Source organism: Coregonus clupeaformis, chromosome 35 (assembly GCF_020615455.1).
Source record: "Coregonus clupeaformis isolate EN_2021a chromosome 35, ASM2061545v1, whole genome shotgun sequence".
Taxonomy (NCBI): Eukaryota; Metazoa; Chordata; class Actinopteri; order Salmoniformes; family Salmonidae; genus Coregonus; species Coregonus clupeaformis.
Genome location: NC_059226.1, coordinates 39984246 through 40007259, shown reverse-complemented (window position 1 = coordinate 40007259; position 23014 = coordinate 39984246). Strand labels below are relative to the sequence as shown.

At 42.8% G+C, this 23014-nt stretch overlaps 1 protein-coding gene across 4 annotated transcripts in view; it reads left to right on the top strand.

The window, feature by feature from the left end:
- The window catches only part of LOC121539616, an 89831-nt gene that overhangs the window by 49669 nt on the left and 17148 nt on the right, over positions 1-23014 (top strand). For all 4 annotated transcript variants that reach the window (XM_045211093.1, XM_045211095.1, XM_045211094.1 and 1 more), the window contains exon 6: positions 22333-22512. In XM_045211093.1, the coding sequence (XP_045067028.1) occupies positions 22333-22512 (180 nt within the window). The remainder of the gene's footprint in view (positions 1-22332; positions 22513-23014) is intronic.

The window sequence follows — 23014 nt, the reverse complement described above, 5'->3', positions numbered from 1 at the left end:
GATGTCATTCAACCCCCGATAATCAATACACGGTCGAAGAGAGCCATCCTTCTTACCCACAAAGAAGAATCCTGCCCCCCAGGGGTGATGACGAGGGACGAACGAGACCAGCAGCTAGGGACTCCTTGATGTAGGTCTCCAAAGCCTCACGTTCAGGGCGGAGATACTGTATAACCTTCCCTTGGGGTAGACAGCTCCAGGGAACAGGTTGATGGCACAATCATATGGTCGGTGGGGGGGGAGTGACAGAGCCTTCTGCTTACTGAACACTTCCCCCAAATCGTGATATGTCTCGGGAACCAGGGACAAATCTGGGGTTTAGCCTCAATCACCTGACTGGGAACCGAATGGGGACAGGCAGTCTTGAGACAGTTAGCATGACAATCAAGGCTCCAACTCGTTACCTTGCCCGTCACCCAATCGAACGTGGGATTGTGTTCCTTCAGCCAGGGGTATCCAAGGACCAGAGGAACATGGGAAGACGGCAGAATGAAGAATGAAATCATCTCCGAATGATTCCCGACAACAGCATCTTAACCGGTTCAGTCCTCATCGTGATACGTGCCAGACTACTGCCGTTCAGAGTGGTCGCTTCAATGGCTTCCGGCAATTGCTCCTTGGAAAGCCCCAGCTGTTCCACCAACTCGGCATCAAGAAAGCTTCCATCGGCACCTGAATCGATAAAAGCGTTAATCGCTAAGCTCTGATTCCTGTTCACAAGGGTAGCCGGAAACGGGGTCTGACAGAGGTACTGAGAGGTTGAAACTGGCTCGCTAAAAGTCCTCCCAACTTTAGCGAGCCGGGCAGTTTGACGACCGCGGGAACAAGTGGAGATGTAATGTCCCGAACTACCACAGTAGAGGCAGCAGTTGGTCTTACGTCTATGTTGGCCGCTCCTCCTTGGTTACCCGTGCCGCCCCACTTGCATGGGTTCAGAATCGGGAGAGAGGACCTCTCCACTAATCCTTTGTGGTGGAGAATGATCGAGCGTGTTCTGGTCCACCACCCGACCCGACTGGGAACTGAGAAGCTGATCGATTGGGCGGACCCCATTGCTTCTCCCCTCCTTCGCTCTCGGACTCGATTATCCACCCCGAATAGACAAGGCTACCAAGCTGTCCAGGTCACTAGGCTCGGATAGGAGATCAACTCATCCTTGAGCTGCTCCGACAGACCCTGGTAAAGGCCGCTTGCAGAGAGCTCCTCATTCCACCCACTCTCCACAGCCAACGTCTTGAACTCGATCAGCCGAAGTCGGCCACGCTAGCGAGTTCCTTGGTGAAGCGAAAACAGGCGCCTAGCTCGTCCCTCCCTCGGACGGAATGGTCGAAGAGCTTCCTCATCTCGGCCGTGAACCCCTGGTATGAAGTCATGCAGGGGTCTTGTCGTTCCCAAACGGCTGAAGCCCACTCCAGCGCTCGACCACGCAGCAACTCAATCACAAAGGCTATCCTAGCCTTGTCTGTGCATAAGAGTAGGGCTGTAGATCGAACACTAACCCACACTGCATAAGGAAAAACGGCATCTTCCCCAGCTCCCCCTCATATTTATCCGGCGTCGGAACCTTGGGCTCACGGAAGGACACAGCTCCAGACGCGGCAGGCGAGATGGGTGAAACCGGTAGTGGATCCTCCACCGAAACTTGCGCTGGTTTCTGGACCTCCGTCAGACCGGTAGAAAGGTTCCGAACTGACAACGCTATCTCCTGTAGTGCCGTGCTATGTTGTCCCAACATCTTCTCCTGATGGGAAATGGCATGGCGAACAGAGTCCAGGTCCGCTGGGTTCATTACTGGCCGGATCGTTCTGTCACGAGTTGCAAAGCCAGAACCCAGAAGCAGACCAGGACAAGGTAAGTTGAACGAAGGTGAGTGTTTATTTACAAATTCAAGAGTGATGCTGAAAAATCCAGGAACAGAGCGGGCGCGTTGATTAGTTGTTGGGGGTGCAGTGGTTGGTCCAATCTGCTCGGTAGCCGCCACCACCAGGCAGAGGTTGGATGAAGGTTCCGGAGCGAGTGACTGCAGATGGAACAAAACGGAGGTAAGTAAACAACAAACCAACAAGGTGCAAAACAACAAAACTAACCTAGAAGCTCTAAGACTGATACTCTGGTAAACCTACTGTTCATGGCTAACGATCCGGCAGGGAATGGATGTTAGGCCAGAGCCTAAGAAGGGTGATGATCAGGACCAGGTGTGCAGATTGCTGATGGGATGCAGGTGCGGAAATCAAGAGAGCTCCCCGGAGCGTTCCAGAACCCTCGGGAAACTGGAGATCCCGAGCAGAAAAACTAGTCCACAGACAGGACCCGACTCAGACTGCCGGGATCGTTACAGTAGGAGTGATACTGAGGGCTGCAGGGCCTGGGTTAGCCTCTACATCACCAGAGGAACAGAGGAGGACTAGAATAAGGATACGGCTAAAGGCTTTAAGAACTAAATGCCATATCTTTCTAACTGTGCTCTTTCCCAAAAGCTCCCAACATACAACCTATATACTTATTATGGACACAGTATGCTTACATTATTAGCTATCTTTGTTATTATTTGTTGTTATTTGTTATTAGTCCCATCCTTCAACTCTATTCAATACCTCCCATCTATCTCTTAACACCATCCATATGGATTTCTATTTGCCATATATATTTCAACCGTACTGTGATGTTTTACAAAAGTTCTGAACCTTTCTATTCTCATTGCTTCTACAGATTGTGAATTAAAAATAAACATTTTGCTAAAAGTATTATTATATTATTGATTGATTGACTATGACTTTTCAGATCACCCAGTAATGCTATCTGCAAGGTTAGTTCCAGGTAAATATTGCAATCCTTTAGCCATTCCTGGACCTGTGTCCAAAAACAAGCTACAAATGGACAGAACCAAAACAAATGATCTAATGATTCTATCTCTTCACAGCAAAATCTGCAGAGCTGGGAAGATTGTATCCCCCATATAAATAACATTCTATTGGTAGCAAGAATTTTATATAATAATTTAAATTGAAAGATTCTAATTTTTGAATCCGGTGTCGTTTTGCGTGTCAGTTCATAAACACTATGCCATGGGATGTACGTCAAAGATCTCTTCCCAACTATTTTGCAATCTATATGGGACGGCTGTCAATCCTTTGGTCCTTAAGTGAAACTGATATACTTTTTTATTTATCACAGTTTTCCTTAACCAATTATGTTATTTCATGCAAGGCCGACAGACAAGTTCCTTACTTTCTCCCCCTTCAACTTTCCTCTTCCACTTTTGCGGTAAGGCTGCAATTATTTGGTTGTAATTCTGGGTAGAGCAGACATTTCCATATGTTTTTGTTAGCTGCATGTGCGACATAACTCCACCAGTCCTACCGATGATATCATTTACGAAGATTATACCTTTTTTAAACATTCTGTCAAAAAATAAAGGTTTTTTTGTCAATTAGTATATTTGAATTTAACCACAATATTTGTTGCATTATTTGTTCTGTCGTTTCTGGAGGATTAAATTGAAATTGCAACCAACTTTCTATGGCTTGTTTTAGAAATAGTGACATTTGGGAGATTATTTCCTTTTCAAATAACTGAAAGTGAGAGGTTGTAATCTGAATAAAGGGAAAAAGGCCTTTCTTGAACAGTGGGTGAGACAATCTTACTAATTTGCTTGAGAACCAGTTCGGATTTAAGTATAACTTTTTGGATGACTGAAGATTTTAGTGATAGGTCTAATGCTTTAATATTTAATAATTTCTGTCCTCCGAATTCATATTCATTATATAAATATGCTCTTTTAATTTTGTCTGGCTTGCCGTTCCAAATAAAATTGAATATTTTTTTTCTCATATAATTTAAAAAACTGTTTGCTAGCGTAGGCAAGACCATAAGCAAATAGGTAAACTGGGATAATACTAAAGAGTTAATCAGGGTGATTTTTCCACAGATTGACAGGTATTTTCCTTTCCATGGTGTAAGATCTTATCTATTTTTGCTAACTTTCTATTAAAATTTATTGAAGTGAGATCATTTATTTCCTTTGGGATATGTATTCAGTATATCTACATCACCATCAGACCATTTTATTGGTAAACTACATGGTAATGTAAAAATTGTATTTTTAGTAATCCAATACGTAATATAGTACATTTGTCATAATTTGGTTTTAATCCAGAGAGGTTAGAAAATGTATCTAGATCCTCTATGAGGCTGTGGAGGGATTCTAGTTGTGGATCTAAAAGAAAACATGAATCATCTGCGTACAATGACACCTTTGTTTTTAAGCCCTGTATTTCTAATCCTCTGATATTATTATTGGATCTGATTTTAATAGCTAACATCTCGTACCACAATAAATAGATTTGCCGATAGTGGACAACCTTGTTTCACTCCTCTTGACAGTTTAAAACTTTCTGAGAAATAGCCATTATTTACTATTTTACACCTAGGGTTACTATACATGATTTTGACCCATTTTATAAGAGATTCTCCAAAATTGAAATGCTCCAGGCATTTATATATAAATTCAGTCGAACTTTATCAAATGCCTTTTCGAAGTCTGCTATGAATAGCAGGCCTGGTTTCCCATATTTTTCATAGTGTTCTATTGTTTCCAATACTTGCCTTATATTATCTCCAATGTATCTTCCATGTAAAAAACCTGTCTGATTAGAATGAATAATATCCGACAATACCTTTTTAATTCTATGCGCTATACATTTTGCTAGGATTTTTTGCATCACAACACTAAAGTGTAAGTGGCCTCCAATTTTGTAAATGGACTGGATCTTTATATTTTCCACTTGTATCCTGTTTCAGTAATAATGAGATCAGACCTTCTTCTTGAGTGTCAGATAATCTACCATTTACATAGGAGTGGTTTAAAACATGCTAATAACGGTCCTCTTAGTATATCAAAAAAGGTTTGGTATACCTCGATTGGTATGCCATCCATCCCTGGAGTTTTCCCGGACTTAAAGTCTTTAATTGCATCCAGAAGTTCCTCCTCTGTAATTTCACCTTCACATGAGTCTTTCTGTGTGGCTGTTAATTTGACATTATCAATAGAAAAAAATCTCTACAATTAGCTTCAGTTAGAGGAGATGGAGGCGACTGAAAAGAAAACATATGCTTAAAATACTTTGTTTCTTCCTTCAAAATATCATTAGGTGAATTATGGGTGACTCCGTCAATTGTAACCAGTTTCATTAAGTTCTTTTTGGTAGCATTCCTATGTTGAAGATTAAAAAAAATTTTGTGCATTTTTCCCCATATTCCATCCAGTTTGCTTTATTTTTATAATATATTACACTTGATCTTTCTTGAATAAGTTTTTCCATTTCTTTTTGTTTTTCCTCTAATTTATTCTGAGCCTCTATGTTACAGTTTTTATTGCCATCTATATGTTCTGTTAGACTTTCTATTTCCTTTCTTAGTATAAACTCTTTTGACCTAAATTGCTTTTGTTTTCGAGATGAGTACTGAATTGCATACCTCTAAAGGCACATTTAAAGGTGTCCCATACAATAAGGGGATTCGCTGTACCTATGTTATGTTGGAAAAAAGTCAGTTATAAATTCCTTTGTTCTAATTATAAATAAATTATCATCTAATAGGCTTTGATTAAATTTCCAATATCTCTCGCCCACGTGGAAATTCAGTCAGAGTAATGTATATGCCTATTATATGATGGTCCGACCGCATTCTGTCCCCTATCAACACTTTTTTTACTTTTGGTGCCAACGAGAATGAGATAAGAAAGAAGTCAAGACGACTAGCTTGATTCAGTCTCCGCCATGTATATCTCACTAGATCAGCATATTTAAGCCTCCATATATCTACTAGTTCTAATGTATCCATGACATTCACAATTTCCTTAAGAGCATGTGGGTGATTGTTTGTGGTTTTACAGTATTATAGACACTATGTCCTGGGATTTCCTATGATCTTCTATTTAGAAGAACCCCTTACCTTCTAACGACTCAGTATTATAGATACTATGACCTGGGATTTCCTGTGATCTTTCTATTTAGAATAACCCTTTCTAACGGCTCGTGTAGCTTGTGAGTGTCACAGAGCAAAGCAAAGCAGATTAATGGTTGGTATTTACGGATGCAAGAGATAGATTCATCCAACGGTACAACCCAGAAGTATGTAGCTTAAACACACAATGTTTAAAAGGGGTTAGAAGTCAAACACGCACCAGCGTTACGGTGGGGCTCATTGGGTTAAAGAATGTATGGTGTAATATGACTGTGTTTGCTATTCTTTATAGAAATCTATCTAAAACGAAGGGTGGACTGTAAGTTCGGTTCAGGACTGTGGCTGCCACCCTGGGGCATTGGTCAGAATGAAATGAGGAGATGGTACAATTATCCAATTTATTTCACACACAGCAAAGGCAAACAGAGGGGGTAGAATTTGCTCCTGTATTTGTTTTGGCTTGTAGGAAGGGTTAGGAAGGATGTGTTGATCTAGGAGGGACATACATATCAGGGGTAAATCAACATAAAAGTGCATAAATGAACAAGCAGTACCTGGTGAATAAACAGGAGGGAAATGGGCTTAACAGTGTTATGTAATAAACTTAGAAAACTGCCAAACATTAACTAGAACAAAGGGAGCACATGGCATACCAACTGAGAGCATGAATTGCATCAAACAGGTGTACAGACTAGAGGAACTGGAAGCATGTTTAGCAATAGACTAGAGGAACTGGAAGCATGTTAAGCAATAGACTAGAGGAACTGGAAGCATGTTTAGCAATAGACTAGAGGAACTGGAAGCATGTTTAGCAATAGACTAGAGGAACTGGAAGCATGTTAAGCAATAGACTAGAGGAACTGGAAGCATGTTTAGCAATAGACTAGAGGAACTGGAAGCATGTTAAGCAATAGACTAGAGGAACTGGAAGCATGTTTAGCAATAGACTAGAGGAACTGGAAGCATGTTAAGCAATAGACTAGAGGAACTGGAAGCATGTTTAGCAATAGACTAGAGGAACTGGAAGCATGTTAAGCAATAGACTAGAGGAACTGGAAGCATGTTTAGCAATAGACTAGAGGAACTGGAAGCATGTTTAGCAATAGACTAGAGGAACTGGAAGCATGTTAAGCAATAGACTAGAGGAACTGGAAGCATGTTTAGCAATAGACTAGAGGAACTGGAAGCATGTTAAGCAATAGACTAGAGGAACTGGAAGCATGTTTAGCAATAGACTAGAGGAACTGGAAGCATGTTTAGCAATAGACTAGAGGAACTGGAAGCATGTTTAGCAATAGACTAGAGGAACTGGAAGCATGTTTAGCAATAGACTAGAGGAACTGGAAGCATGTTTAGCAATTGACTAGAGGAACTGGAAGCATGTTAAGCAATAGACTAGAGGAACTGGAAGCATGTTTAGCAATAGACTAGAGGAACTGGAAGCATGTTTAGCAAATAGACTAGAGGAACTGGAAGCATGTTTTTGCAATTGACTAGAGGAACTGGAAGCATGTTTAGCAATAGAGCTAGAGGAACTGGAAGCATGTTTAGCAATAGACTAGAGGAACTGGAAGCATGTTTAGCAATTGACTAGAGGAACTGGAAGCATGTTTAGCAATAGACTAGAGGAACTGGAACCATGTTTAGCAATAGACTAGAGGAACTGGAAGCATGTTTAGCAATGGACTAGAGGAACTGGAAGCATGTTTTGCAATTGACTAGAGGAACTGGAAGCATGTTTAGCAATAGACTAGAGGAACTGGAAGCATGTTTAGCAATAGACTAGAGGAACTGGAAGCATGTTTAGCAATAGACTAGAGGAACTGGAAGCATGTTTAGCAATAGACTAGAGGAACTGGAAGCACTTCCATATAAACATGTAATATAACAACAACGTACTTAGTGATTATATCACAACAGGGAGGGAAAGAGAAAATGCCACCATCAAAGGATTTGCTGTGTTCAGGAGAGAGAAGGTGGTTAAATGGCAAGGTGAGGAGTGAGAAAAAGGTTGAGGAGTGGTGATTTGGGAGTGACAACAGGTGTGGGAACAGGTGTAGTGGGCAGAGGCGTGGTCTTCAATACAATATCTATGGTGTTATAGAACTGTGTTTGTCATTCTTTATAGAGTCTATCTCGTGTGTTGTAGGGCTGTGTTTGTCATTCTTTATAGAGTCTATCTCGTGTGTTATACGGCTGTGTTTGTCATTCTTTATCGACTCTATCTCGTGTGTTATAGGGCTGTGTTTGTCATTCTTTATAGAGTATATCTAGGGTGTTATAGGGCTATGTTTGTAATTCTTCATAGAGTCTATCTATGGTGTTATGTGGCTGTGTTTGTCATTCTTTATAGAGTCTATCTATGGTGTTATAGGGCTGTGTTTGTCATTCTTTATAGACTCTATATATGGTGTTATAGGGCTGTGTTTGTCATTCTTTATAGACTCTATATATGGTGTTATAGGGCTGTGTTTGTCATTCTTTATAGAGTCTATCTCGTGTGTTATAGGGCTGTGTTTGTCATTCTTTATAGAGTCTATGTATGGTGTTATACGGCTGTGTTTGTCATTCTTTATAGAGTCTATATCGTGTGTTATAGGGCTGTGTTTGTCATTGTTTATAGAGTGTATCTCGTGTGTTATAGGGCTGTGTTTGTCATTGTTTATAGAGTGTATCTCGTGTGTTATAGGGCTGTGTTTGTCATTCTTTATAGAGTATATCTAGGGTGTTATAGGGCTATGTTTGTCATTCTTTATAGAGTATATCTAGGGTGTTATAGGGCTATGTTTGTCATTCTTTATAGAGTATATACAGTGGGGAGAACAAGTATTTGATACACTGCCGATGTTGCAGGTTTTCCTACTTACAAAGCATGTACTACTTACAAAGCATGTAGAGGTCTGTAATTTTTATCATAGGTACACTTCAACTGTGAGAGACGGAATCTAAAACAAAAATCTAGAAAATCACATTGTATGATTTTTAAGTAATTCATTTGCATTTTATTGCATGACATAAGTATTTGATACATCAGAAAAGCAGAACTTAATATTTGGTACAGAAACCTTTGTTTGCAATTACAGAGATCATACGTTTCCTGTAGGTCTTGACCAGGTTTGCACACACTGCAGCAGGGATTTTTGGCCCACTCCTCCATACAGACCTTCTCCAGATCCTTCGGTTTCCGGGGCTGTCGCTGGGCAATATGGACTTTCAGCTCCCTCCAAAGATGTTCTATTGGGTTCAGGTCTGGAGACTGGCTAGGCCACTCCAGGACCTTGAGATGCTTCTTACGGAGCCACTCCTTAGTTGCCCTGGCTGTGTGTTTCGGTCGTTGTCATGCTGGAAGACCCATCCACGATCCATCTTCAATGCTCTTACTGAGGGAAGGAGGTTGTTGGCCAAGATCTCGCGATACATGGCCCCATCCATCCTCCCCTCAATACGGTGCAGTCGTCCTGTCCCCTTTGCAGAAAAGCATCCCCCAAAGAATGATGTTTCCACCTCCATGCTTCACGGTTGGGATGGTGTTCTTGGGGTTGTACTCATCCTTCTTCTTCCTCCAAACACGGCGAGTGGAGTTTAGACCAAAAAGCTCTATTTTTGTCTCATCCAGACCACATGACCTTCTCCCATTCCTCCTCTGGATCATCCAGATGGTCATTGGCAAACTTCAGACGGGCCTGGACATGCGCTGGCTTGGGGCAGGGGGACCTTGCGTGCGCTGCAGGATTTTTAATCCATGACGCGTAGTGTGTTACTAATGGTGTTCTTTGAGACTGTGGTCCCAGCTCTCTTCAGGTCATTGACCAGGTCCTGCCATGTAGTTCTGGGCTGATCCCTCACCTTCCTCATGATCATTGATGCCCCACGAGGTGAGATCTTGCATGGAGCCCCAGACCGAGGATGATTGACCGTCATCTTGAACTTCTTCAATTTTCTAATAATTGTGCCAACAGTTGTTGCCGTCTCACCAAGCTGCTTGCCTATTGTCCTGTAGCCCATCCCAGCCTTGTGCAGGTCTTCAATTTTATCCCTGATGTCCTTACACAGCTCTCTGTTCTTGGCCATTGTGAATAGGTTGGAGTCTCTTTGATTGAGTGTGTGGACAGGTGTATTTTATACAGACAACGAGTTCAAACAGGTGCAGTTAATACAGGTAATGAGTGGAGAACAGGAGGGCTTCTTAAAGAAAAACTAACAGGTCTGTGAGAGACGGAATTCTTAATGGTTGGTAGGTGATCAAATACTTATGTCATGCAATAAAATGCAAATTAATTACTTAAAAAATCATCAATGTGATTTTCTGTATTTTTGTTTTAGATTCCGTCTGACAGTTGAAGTGTACCTATGCTAAAAATTACAGACCTCTACATGCTTTGTAAGTAGGAAAACCTGCAAAATCGGCAGTGTATCAAATACTTGTTCTCCCCACTGTATATGGTGTTATAGCACTGTGTTTGTCATTTTTATAGAGTCTATCTTGCGTGTTATAGGGCTGTGTTTGTCATTCTTTATAGAGTCTATCTCGTGTGTTATAGGGCTGTGTTTGCCATTCTTTATAGAGTCTATCTATGGTGTTATAGGGCTGTGTTTGTCATTCTTTATAGAGTCTATCTATGGTGTTATAGGGCTGTGTTTGTCATTGTTTACAGTCTTATAGTCATACAATGTGCGGAGGACATAATGGCTGATATAAATTATACTGTCACTTAGATCACCCATAGACCCATAGAGTCAGATTGATTAGGCCTACTGTAAGAATATGGCAGGAAAATGCTGACAGGTGCAATGGTCATTTCAGGGGGAAATAACACCTTTAATTAAATCTGACATTAATTAATCACAGGTTGAGGATAATAAAGGTTGGGAATGATAGGCCCATTCATAGAGCAAGGTAATATTATACAAATATATTTAAGAGGTGAGGTGGATAGGATATGGTTTGTGGTTTGGTTTTTGTTTGAATAGGGTTATGGTTGGGTTTGGCCTCACTCAGAGGTAAATATTGTTTTTTGAGGGTAGAGCATTGTCCCCCCCCTCCTTTCCTCCGTGGTCGGTGATACTGTTAGCCTCGTGGCTGAACGCTGATCAGTATTCTGGCAGGACCGCCTCTCGAGCTCTTGCTGCTTCACAGCCACTCTCTCTCTGTTCCATCTCTCCCGTCCAAGACAAGCAGAAGGCTCAGCAGCCCGCGCGCAGGCCGCAAACAGACAGACAGACAGACAGACAGACAGACAGACAGACAATACTCTTGTGTGTTGTTGAGTGTCAGCTGGTTTGAATCCTGACAGTGTCGGTTCAGGGGGAGAAACAGCTGAACACCCGGTGATCGAGGAGAATAATCGGTGCTGACCGATGTTGATGAGGATGATGATGGTGAGGATGAGGATGCATCAGTTCGTCTATGATGAGCTGCAATAGCGCGTGTAGGGTGAAGACAAGAAGCGTAGCCTGGGAGGCCGGTTTTTCCCCTGTCTTTTTCTTTTCAATCTGTAGCCAAATGGTGGATGCTATCTGGACCGTTAAATTCAAACATGTCCCGGTCTAGACCAGAACAGAGCAGCATCACGCGCCTCCAGTCATCCCGACAAGGAGCACACAGACACTGCAGCAGCGGCATCCCTCTCGCCTTGCAGCATTGCACCATGGCCTTGGATGTCCAGACGTTTGTTGTGTTCACGGTGATCACGGTTCTGGTGCTTGTGAACGTTCTGTTAATGTTCATCCTCGATACGCGCTAACCGGACCGGCGCTCGAGGCCCAGTTCTCGATGTGGGTCCCGCTCTCGCATCTTCAACATGGCCACACAGTGAAATGAATAACGTCGTATCCGGCGGTGTGTAGCTGATGGTGTTTTGGTGGGCGTGGTTGTGCGGGTAACGCTCTGCGATGTTTCCCTGGTGATTGTAGAGAATTCACCATATTTCCTCTGAAGGCCGTGTTTTATCCGCCATGCCTGCCCGCTCTCCCCTTCTCTCCATGTTGTATTATGTAGCTCTGTGAGCAACTGTACTGAATTGTGCGCTTTGATTTTGCCCTGGAAATTTTTTTTTTCCCCGATTTTCTAACGGTATTTCGGATGTGAAGCTACTATTTGGGACGCTTTGACGGGCTGTAATAATGCTGTTGTATTATATTCAGCAACAATGATTCATCCTTATCTCCCCACTATAAGGGATTTTATAGTGATTTACTGGTGGTGCATTTGGAAGGATTTCTACATGTGTTATAGTGGTCCAAGATGTTTTAATGATGCACAACATAATCTTTCACACTGGACATTATCAACCAATAGCGGGCCAATTAGAGGAGTCCCTCAATGCTCCAACACACACACACACACACAAACACACATCAGTTTCCCCATGTTAAACCATGCAACAATTATCTAACTACATCTCCCCCATTTTACATGCTCCATTACTCTATGCCTCAACACCTGCCTGTGAATCCATTTCAGACACAATAAACCAGTATGAATCAATAGAGATGCATAGAACTGACATTATTCTAAACAACACACATTCACAAGGAATTGTATAACATATACATTTTTAAACAGATACAATCTGGGCATTTAGCTAAACTATGAGGACATCTTATTATCTGATGGAAGGTGAGGTTTATAAATGTTGTTTGGTATGTGAGTCCTGGCTGAATTCCCAATCTGGCCATCATAGCCACCTAATCTTCCCCAGCTTCCAATTGGCTCATTCATCCCCCCTCCTCTCCCCTGTAACTATTCCCCAGGTCATTGCTGTAAATGAGAATGTGTTCTCAGTCAATTTACCTTGTAAAAAAGGGTAAAAAATAATAATAAATGAGAGACTATAGATTTTGTGTTTAAAGCCCAGAAGTCTCAGAACTCAGACCTATCAGATATAAAGCCCTGCAGACTCAGACCTATCAGATATAAAGCCCTGTAGACTCAGACCTATCACATATGAAGCCCTGTAGACTCAGACCAATCAAATATAAAGCCCTGCAGACTCAGACCTATCAGATATAAAGCCCTGCAGACTCAGACATATCAGATATAAAGCCCTGCAGACTCAGACCTATCAGATATAAAGCCCTAGCAGACTCAGACCTATCAGATATAAAGCCCTGCAGACTCAGACCTATCAGATATAAAGCCCTGGCAGACTCAGACCTATCAGATATAAAGCCCTGGCAGACTCAGACCTATCAGATATAAAGCCCTGCAGACTCAGACCTATCAGATATAAAGCCCTGGCAGACTCAGACCTATCAGATATAAAGCCCTGGCAGACTCAGACCTATCAGATATAAAGCCCTGCAGACTCAGACCTATCAGATATAAAGCCCTGGCAGACTCATACCTATCAGATATAAAGCCCTGCAGACTCAGACCTATCAGATATAAAGCCCTGTTGACTCAGACCTATCAGTTATAAAGCCCTGCAGACTCAGACCTATCAGATATAAAGCCCTGCAGACTCAGACCCATCAGATATAAAGCCCTGCAGACTCAGACATATCAGATATAAGGCCCTGTAGACTCAGACCTATCAGTTATAAAGCCCTGCAGACTCAGACCTATCAGATATAAAGCCCTGGCAGACTCAGACCTATCAGATATAAAGCCCTGGCAGACTCAGACCTATCAGATATAAAGCCCTGCAGACTCAGACCTATCAGATATAAAGCCCTGGCAGATTCAGACCTATCAGTTATAAAGCCCTGCAGACTCAGACCTATCAGATATAAAGTCCTGCAGACTCAGACCCATCAGATATAAAGCCCTGCAGACTCAGACCTATCAGATATAAAGCCCTAGCAGACTCAGACCTATCATATATAAAGCCCTGTTGACTCAGACCTATCAGTTATAAAGCCCTGCAGACTCAGACCTATCAGATATAAAGCCCTGACAGACTCAGACCTATCCGATATAAAGCCCTGCAGACTCAGACCTATCCGATATAAAGCCCTGCAGGCTCAGACCTATCAGATATAAAGGCCCGTAGACTTAGACCTATCCGATATAAAGCCCTTCAAGTTGGATGGGTTCTGCTGGTGTACAGCAATCTTTAAGTCATACCACTGATTCTCAATTGGATTGAGGTCTGGGCTTTGACTAGGCCATTCCAAGACATTTAAATGTTTCCCCTTAAACCACTCGACTGTTGCTTTAGCAGTATGCTTAGGGTCATTGTCCTGCTGGAAGGTGAACCTCCGTCCCAGTCTCAAATCTCTGGAAGACTGAAACAGGTTTCTCTCAAGAATTTCCCTGTATTTAGCGCCATCCATCATTCCTTCAATTCTGACCAGTTTCCCAGTCCCTGCCAATGAAAAACATCCCCACAGCATGATGCTGCCACCACCATGCTTCACTGTGGGGATGGTGTTCTCGGGATGATGAGAGGTGTTGGGTTTGCGCCAGACATAGTGTTTTCCTTGATGGCCAAAAAGCTCAGTTTTAGTCTCATCTGACCAGAGTACCTTCTTCCATATGTTTGGGGAGTCTCCCACATGCCTTTTGGTGAACACCAAACATGTTTGCTTATTTTTTTCTTTAAGCAATGGCTTTTTTCTGGCCACTCTTCCGTAAAGCCCAGCTCTGTGGAGTGTACGGCTTAAAGTGGTCTTATGGACAGATACTCCAATCTCCGCTGTGGAGCTTTGCAGCTCCTTCAGGGTTATCTTTGGTCTCTTTGTTGCCTCTCTGATTAATGCCCTTCTTGCCTGGTCCGTGAGTTTTGGTGGGCGGCCCTCTCTTGGCAGGTTTGTTGTGGTGCCATATTCTTTCCATTTTTTAATAATGGATTTAATGGTGCTTTGTGGCATGTTCAAAGTTTCTGATATTTTTTTATAACCCAACCCTGATCTGTACTTCTCCACAACTTTGTCCCTGACCTGTTTGGAGAGCTCCTTGGTCTTCATGGTGCCACTTGCTTGGTGGTGCCTCTTGCTTAGTGGTGTTGCAGACTCTGGGGCCTTTCAGAACAGGTGTATATATACTGAGATCATGTGACAGATCATGTGACACTTAGATTGCACATAGGTGGACTTTATTTAACTAATTATGTGACTTCTGAAGGTAATTGGTTGCATCAGATCTTATTTAGGGGCTTCATAGCAAAGGGGGTGAATACATATGCACGCACCACTTTTCCGTTATTTATTTTTTAGAATTCTTTGAAACAAGTTATTTTTTAAATTTCACTTCACCAATTTTGACTATTTTGTGTATCTCCATTACATGAAATCCAAATAAAAATCATTTAAAATTACACGTTGTAATGCAACAAAATAGGAAATAGTATTTATGTATGTGTGTGTGTGTGTTTATGTATGTGTGTGTGTGTTTATGTATGTGTGTGTGTGTGTTTATTTATGTGTGTGTGTGTTTATGTATGTGTGTGTGTGTTTATGTATGTGTTTGTGTGTTTATATATGTGTGTGTGTGTTTATGTATGTGTGTGTGTGTGTTTATGTTTGTGTGTGTGTGTGTTTATGTATGTGTGTGTGTGTTTATGTTTGTGTGTGTGTGTGTGTTTATGTTTGTGTGTTTATGTATGTGTGTGTGTGTGTTTATGTTTGTGTGTGTGTGTGTTTATGTTTGTGTGTGTGTGTTTATGTATGTGTGTGTGTGTTTATGTATGTGTGTGTGTTTATGTATGTGTGTGTGTGTTTATGTTTGTGTGTGTGTGTGTGTTTATGTTTGTGTTATCTGTAGTTACAGTGTAAATCTGAGCCCTACAGGCATCCCTGGTGTTCACACATTTGGAATAATTCTCCATGGCAGGTGTTTCCTAATTGAGTTATGTTAAACGCTGTGCAGTCTGAAGTGCCAAAATGTGTGTGTGTGTGTTGGAGGTGTGTGTGTCAGAGATGTGTGTACGCGACAGTGTGTGTATGTACGTACACGCTTCTGTGTGTGTCGGAGGTGTGTGTGTCGGAGGTGTGTGTACGCGACAGTGTGTTTATGTACGTACACGCTTCTGTGTGTGTCGGAGGTGTGGGTGTTTCTCACTGTTTTCAGGCAGAGCCTCTTTGATTGGCTGGGAGACTCTGGGCATAAGTGTATTGCGTAACTGGGTTGGCATGAGGATGGTGGGAGAGAGACAGACTCAGTACGTCACTCGCAGAGGAGAGGAAGAGCCTCTTTCTGGAATACCATCTCGTTTCCTCCACATCTCTGGCTCTCTCTCTCTCTCTCTCTCTCTCTCTCTCTCTCTCTCTCTCTCTCTCTCTCTCTCTCTCTCTCTCTCTCTCTCTCTCTCTCTCTCTCTCTCTCTCTCTGAAGTATCATTACCTATATACCTGTTTCCTAAAGGATTATTACTAGGATGATTATCTGACTAGATACATCCATGCATACGCTGTCTGAACATTTTAATGCCACAAACATGGTAAGGAGGTTTTCCAGTATCTGTGTGTGGTGTGGTGTGTGTATAGTCGTGTGGTGCTGTCGAGGCTGCTGCTGGCCGCAAGCTGCAGTCGGTGAATGCTGATGTGTTGTGGTGTGGTGTGGTGTGGTGCATGAACGTATTAGCGAGGGGATTAGCCTTTCAGCTCGGCAGTTTACCACTGTTCTTATTATGTGTAACCTGGAACCAGATACATGCATCATTGCCTGTTTCAAATTAAACCAATACATGTCTGCATGTATCGGTAATGTGACCCAAATACAGGTTTGCAGGCGGATCCGCTTTTCTCTTTGATGTTGTTGCTGCAATGTTACCAAGTAGCTCATCATCGCCATAGATTTCGGTGATACTGTCTGTGAGTCTAGCTATGCAGTAGACATATATATCTAGGGGTATAGAAGAGAGGGCTGTCTCTACAGTAGACAGATAGTTCCAGAGGTATAGAGAGAGAGCTGTCTCTACAGTAGACAGATAGTTCCAGAGGTATAGAGAGAGAGCTGTCTCTACAGTAGACAGATAGTTCCAGAGGTATAGAGAGAGGGCTGTCTCTACAGTAGACAGATAGTTCCAGAGGTATAGAGAGAGGGCTGTCTCTACAGTAGACAGATAGTTCCAGAGGTATAGAGAGAGAGCTGTCTCTACAGTAGACAGATAGTTCCAGAGGTATAGAGAGAGGGCTGTCTCTACAGTAGACAGATAGTTCCAGAGGTATAGAGAGAGAGCTGTCTCTCTACAGTAGACAGATAGTTCCAGAGGTATAGGAGAGGGCTGTCTTTCTACAGTAGACAGATAGTTCCAGAGGTATAGAGAGAGGGCTGTCTCTACAGTAGACGGATAGTTCCAGAGGTATAGAAGAGAGAGCTGTCTCTCTACAGTAGACAGATAGTTCCAGAGGTATAGAGAGAGGGCTGTCTCTACAGTAGACTGATAGTTCCAGAGGTATAGAGAGAGGGCTGTCTCTACAGTAGACAGATAGTTCCAGAGGTATAGAGAGAGGGCTGTCGCTCTACAGTAGACAGATAGTTCCAGAGGTATAGAGAGAGGGCTGTCTCTCTACAGTAGACAGATAGTTCCAGAGGTATAGAGAGAGGGCTGTCTCTCTACAGTAGACAGATAGTTCCAGAGGTATAGAGAGAGGGCTGTCTCTCTACAGTAGACAGATAGTTCCAGAGGTATAGAGAGAGGGCTGTCTCTCTACAGTAGACAGATAGTTCCAGAGGTATAGAGAGAGGGCTGTCTCTCTACAGTAGACTGATAGTTCCAGAGGTATAGGAGAGAGAGCTGTCTCTACAGTAGACAGATAGTTCCAGAGGTATAGAGAGAGGGCTGTCTCTCTACAGTAGACAGATAGTTCCAGAGATATAGAGAGAGGGCTGTCTCTCTACAGTAGACTGATAGTTCCAGAGGTATAGGAGAGAGAGCTGTCTCTACAGTAGACAGATAGTTCCAGAGGTATAGAGAGAGGGCTGTCTTTCTACAGTAGACAGATAGTTCCAGAGGTATAGAGAGAGGGCTGTCTCTCTACAGTAGACAGATAGTTCCAGAGGTATAGAGAGAGAGCTGTCTCTCTACAGTAGACTGATAGTTCCAGAGGTATAGGAGAGAGCTGTCTTTCTACAGTAGACAGATAGTTCCAGAGGTATAGAGAGAGAGCTGTCTCTCTACAGTAGACTGATAGTTCCAGAGGTATAGGAGAGAGAGGTTTTAGTGCCTGTGTCCCAAGTGGCACCCTATTCCCTACATGGTGCACTACTTTTGACCAGAGCCCTATTGGCCTATATAGGGTGCAGTTTGGGAGGCAACCATTGATTTATTATTAGTGTGTTACCTTTAACCTGAGGTTTCTTATGGTTCCTGGAGTGTCCTTGTTTTGTCACCTCGTCCATGCTAGCCAGACATCTTCATCTGTTTCAATGATGACTGGAGTTCCATGAGTTCCATCCAGGTTCCATCCAGGTTCCATCCAGGTTCCATCCAGGTTCCATCCAGGTTCCATCCAGGTTCCATCCCTCCAGGCTCAGCTGTCTGTCACTACCCATGATCCCTCCGCTATCTGCTCTTCTCTGATTGGCTCGTCTCCCTGAGCTATCCCAGCAGGCCACGGGGAGACGTGGCTGGAGGCGGAGTTTAAGAGGCAAACTGCTGTTGAACTGTGTGTGTGTGTGTGTGTGTGTGTGTGTGTGTGTGTGTGTGTGTGTGTGTGTGTGTGTGTGTGTGTGTGTGTGTGTGTGTGTGTGTGTATTGGGGGCTGTGCCTGTCTCAAGGTGACATGGAGACATTACTAAGAGTGATGGATAATGGTGGGTGGCGGAGGTGTGTGTGTGTGTGTGTGTGTGGTGGCTCCCACTCAGAACAGACTAACGATGTCATCTCTGTCTTCTCTGCTCCTTTAATAAGAAGGACGTACAGACACCAGGGTTTCCGTTGGCCGCTAATAGCTGGGTTTTGGACAATAAAAAAACCCAAAAGCTGATAAATAAAATTGCCACAGACTAATTGTCCGGGAGAAGGAAAAAAATCCCATTGCAAAATAATGCTTTTTAGCCTATTCATTGATGGAAATACCAGTTGATGGAAATACATTTGACCAGTCATGCTTATCGGTCTATAGGTTAATTTGCATAATTTAGTGGAATAAAATGTCTGCATGTGTATTTTCATTACTCGTTATGTGGCCTATCTAACCCATACAGAAACAGAGCTTATATTTGTATTATATGTATTATATTTATATTTGAGCGGAAAATCTGCCAGAGTCAAACGTGCTTTTATAAGCCCAATCATTGTGCAGCAATTCTAAATGCAATCACATGTTAAAAACTGTTTTGATGGCCACGATAAAATATATTACTATTTTTATTTCTCAACTGGTGATTGAAGCGCACTTCCCAGTCACCAGTCAATAGGCAACAGTAGGCGGGCTTCAGTGCGTCACACACCACTTTACAATGAGCTAGAGGCACTATGCATTTTGAAAACATATACTTAAGTGTTTGAAACCTGTACGTTTTACTTCATATTATGAGTCATGTTTTACCTTGCTTCAAAGTAGCATAGACAAAATAATTGTATAAAGACCAAATGCCATTGAAAACAGTAGCCTATTTATCTCATGTTCTATTGGTTTTCAAATCAACTTTCTTTCATTGTCCAGTAGCCAAACTTCAATCCTAGTCATATTAGCAACCCATGCTAGTTGTTGCATCTTTAGATCTCCCCTCTTTCTAAATTTCTAACGGATATTTTCATCTCTGTCACATGAAACCACTAGCATGTGTGGTGCACTTTTGGCAACGGTGTTTTCCCGCTATTTGCATTATGGAACGAACATTTGTGTAGCCTACTGCCGTGTGCGCATTGCTGCGCTTATAATGTGAAGAGATAATAGTTAATCAACATATTAAGCTAAACGTTCTGATTTGTTGCATCAGACTCATTGTTTTTAAAAGTTTTTGTGATGTAGCCTAGGCCTACTGGTCGTATGAATTTGGGATCTATCGTCCCACAACTGTCCCAGAGTCTGTTTGGAATAGGCTATCTCTTTCTCGCACAGAATGACAAGCTGACCAATAGAATAGGTAAACCTTTCTACTATGAGGGATAGTAGATTGACATAGGCGACCCACTGGGCACAGATGTCAAGTAAACGTCTATTCCACATTGGTTCAACGTGGAAACGATGTTGATTCAACCAGTGTGTGCCCAGTGGCTAGTGATATTGCGATCCATTACTCGTCTTGTTGGCTGAGGAAAAGTAAGTGTGGACAGTTATTCTAACATCTTCAAAGTGTGCATCGGAATTCAGTAAGAAGGACGCAAGTCGTTGCGTCCCCGAGTTGCATGTTCTGTTAAGATTCATTACCATAATCAAAATGTCATTTCTGTCATTCTGAGCACGGTGGGTGGACGCCCTAATCAGGTTATGCACCCAATTGATATGGGTCCGGTGAATTTCTAGAATGTCCGGTAAATTCAAATGCTGCCGGTCAAATGTCAGTGCGCCACATTTTCCTAACGGTAACACTGACACACACACGCACACACACACACAAACAGTTAGCACACACACTGTAACACTTGTGCAGAGAGAGAGAGTCTGACAGAGAATCTGAGCAATCGTTTGTCCTTGGATGTTTATATTACATTAACGCTGCTGTAATTATTCTGTCATTTTATAATCAGTCAGTCACAGAGCCTGCGCTGACGCTGGTGGGGTTACCTACCTACTGTATTGTGGGGTTACCTACCTACTGTATTGTGGGGTTACCTACCTACTGTATGGTGGGGTTACCTATCTACTGTATTGTGGGGTTACCTACCTATTGTATTGTGGGGTTACCTACCTACTGTATTGTGGGGTTACCTACCTACTGTATTGTGGGGTTACCTACCTACTGTATTGTGGGGTTACCTACCTATTGTATTGTGGGGTTACCTATCTACTGTATTGTGGGGTTACCTACCTACTGTATTGTGGGGTTACCTACCTACTGTATGGTGGGGTTACCTACCTACTGTATTGTGGGGTTACCTATCTACTGTATTGTGGGGTTACCTACCTACTGTATTGTGGGGTTACCTACCTACTGTATTGTGGGGTTACCTATCTACTGTATTGTGGGGTTACCTACCTACTGTATTGTGGGGTTACCTATCTACTGTATTGTGGGGTTACCTACCTACTGTATTGTGGGGTTACCTACCTACTGTATGGTGGGGTTACCTACCTACTTTATTGTGGGGTTACCTACCTACTGTATTGTGGGGTTACCTACCTACTGTATTGTGGGGTTACCTACCTACTGTATTGTGGGGTTACCTACCTACTGTATTGTGGGGTTACGTACCTACTGTATTGTGGGGTTACCTACCTACTGTATTGTGGGGTTACCTACCTACTGTATTGTGGGGTTACCTACCTACTGTATTGTGGGGTTACCTATCTACTGTATTGTGGGGTTACCTACCTACTGTATTGTGGGGTTACCTACCTACTGTATTGTGGGGTTACCTACCTACTGTATTGTGTCTTGGTTGTTGTTGTGTTAGCGATGATGAGATGCTAATGACTCTAGTCCCTAGCTTTGGGTGCTGGTATTAACATGCATTACTCTGTGTGGGTCTGAAGCACAGAGACTCACTCACATGTGATTAGATGGGGGTGTGAGCACGGAATTATGACTAAACTGACTAAATACCCACACTTTTATACAATAGTGATTTTTAGCGATTCATGCCTCGGCATGTTCTCTTTGCTGGTGAGCAGTGCCTCCCTAAGGTGGCTGACATGACATCGTTGCTAATGGTGTTTCACTTGGCTGTAAGCTTCTGATAATTGCCTAATAGCCTGGAATACAGAGGTTAATTCAATGTAGTCTCATTGCAGTTCAATAAAATGTAGCTTGATGATATTGTGTGTATTTTTGTGTCAGTGGAATTGAGAATAATCACTTAATCTCTCTCTCTCTGTCTCACTCTCTCTCTCCCTCTCTCTCTCTCCCTCTCTCCCTCTCTGTCTCGCTCTCTCTCTCCTTCTCCCCCTCTCTCTCTCTCTCTCTCTCTCTCTCTCTCTCGCTCTCCCTCTCTCTCTCTCTCGCTCTCTCTCTCGCTCTCCCTCTATCTCTCTCTCTCTCGCTCTCCCTTTCTCTCTCTCTCTCTCTCTCTCTCTCTCTCTCTCTCTCTCTCTCTCTCTCTCTCTCTCTCTCTCTCTCTCTCTCTCTCTCTGTCTCGCTCTCTCTCCTCCCCCTTTTATTTCTTTCTTTCTTTCTTTCTTTCTTTCTTTCTTTCTTTCTTTCTTTCTTTCTTTCTTTCTTTCTTTCTTTCTTTCTTTCTTTCTTTCTTTCTTTCTTTCTCTCTCTCTCCTCAACCTCTCCCCCTCTCTCCTTCCTATCTGCCCTCCATTTCTCTATCCCCACTTCCCCCCCTCTCTCTCTCTCCCTCCCTCCCTTCCCTTGTTCCTTCTCTCCAGTTGATAAGCGGAGGATCTATCGTCAGTGCTGAGGCAGTATGGGACCATGTGACCATGGCCGACCGAGAGTTGGCGTTTAAGGCCGGTGATGTCATCAAGGTGCTGGACGCGTCCAATAAGGACTGGTGGTGGGGTCAGATCGATGAGGAGGAGGGGTGGTTCCCCGCCAGCTTCGTACGGGTGAGTTAGTGATACCTCATGTCACCCCAGTATCCTGACTACCCCGATTCACACTATACACATGTAGGATCTTCATTTGAGCCAGTTTGCTACAGCAGGAAAATAATCATGCAGCAACAGGAAATGTGCAATTTTATGTGGATTATAATTAATGGACATTTTTGTAGGGGTTGATCAATTTTTTGGGAAAATCAAGTCTGAAAGTGTAAATGACAGAAAGTTTTACATTTAAGTTTTAAGTTCTCCTGCAACAGGGGGATCAAATTAAGATCCAACATCTGAGGGCAAAGCCAAGCCAAGCCAAGCTATACTTGGCTGGCCTGATAACGCATCTACTTTAGTTGCTGGAACCCTGCTGAAAAGAACAGTATGACATCCAAGCCAGCACAGTTCACTTCCTGTTAGCTTCATACATTACCTGGTAAAGGCTACACGCACTACAGCTAAAGAGTTCAAACACTACCTAGTAAACACTGCCTACTTAACTGAGTAAAGGCTCCAT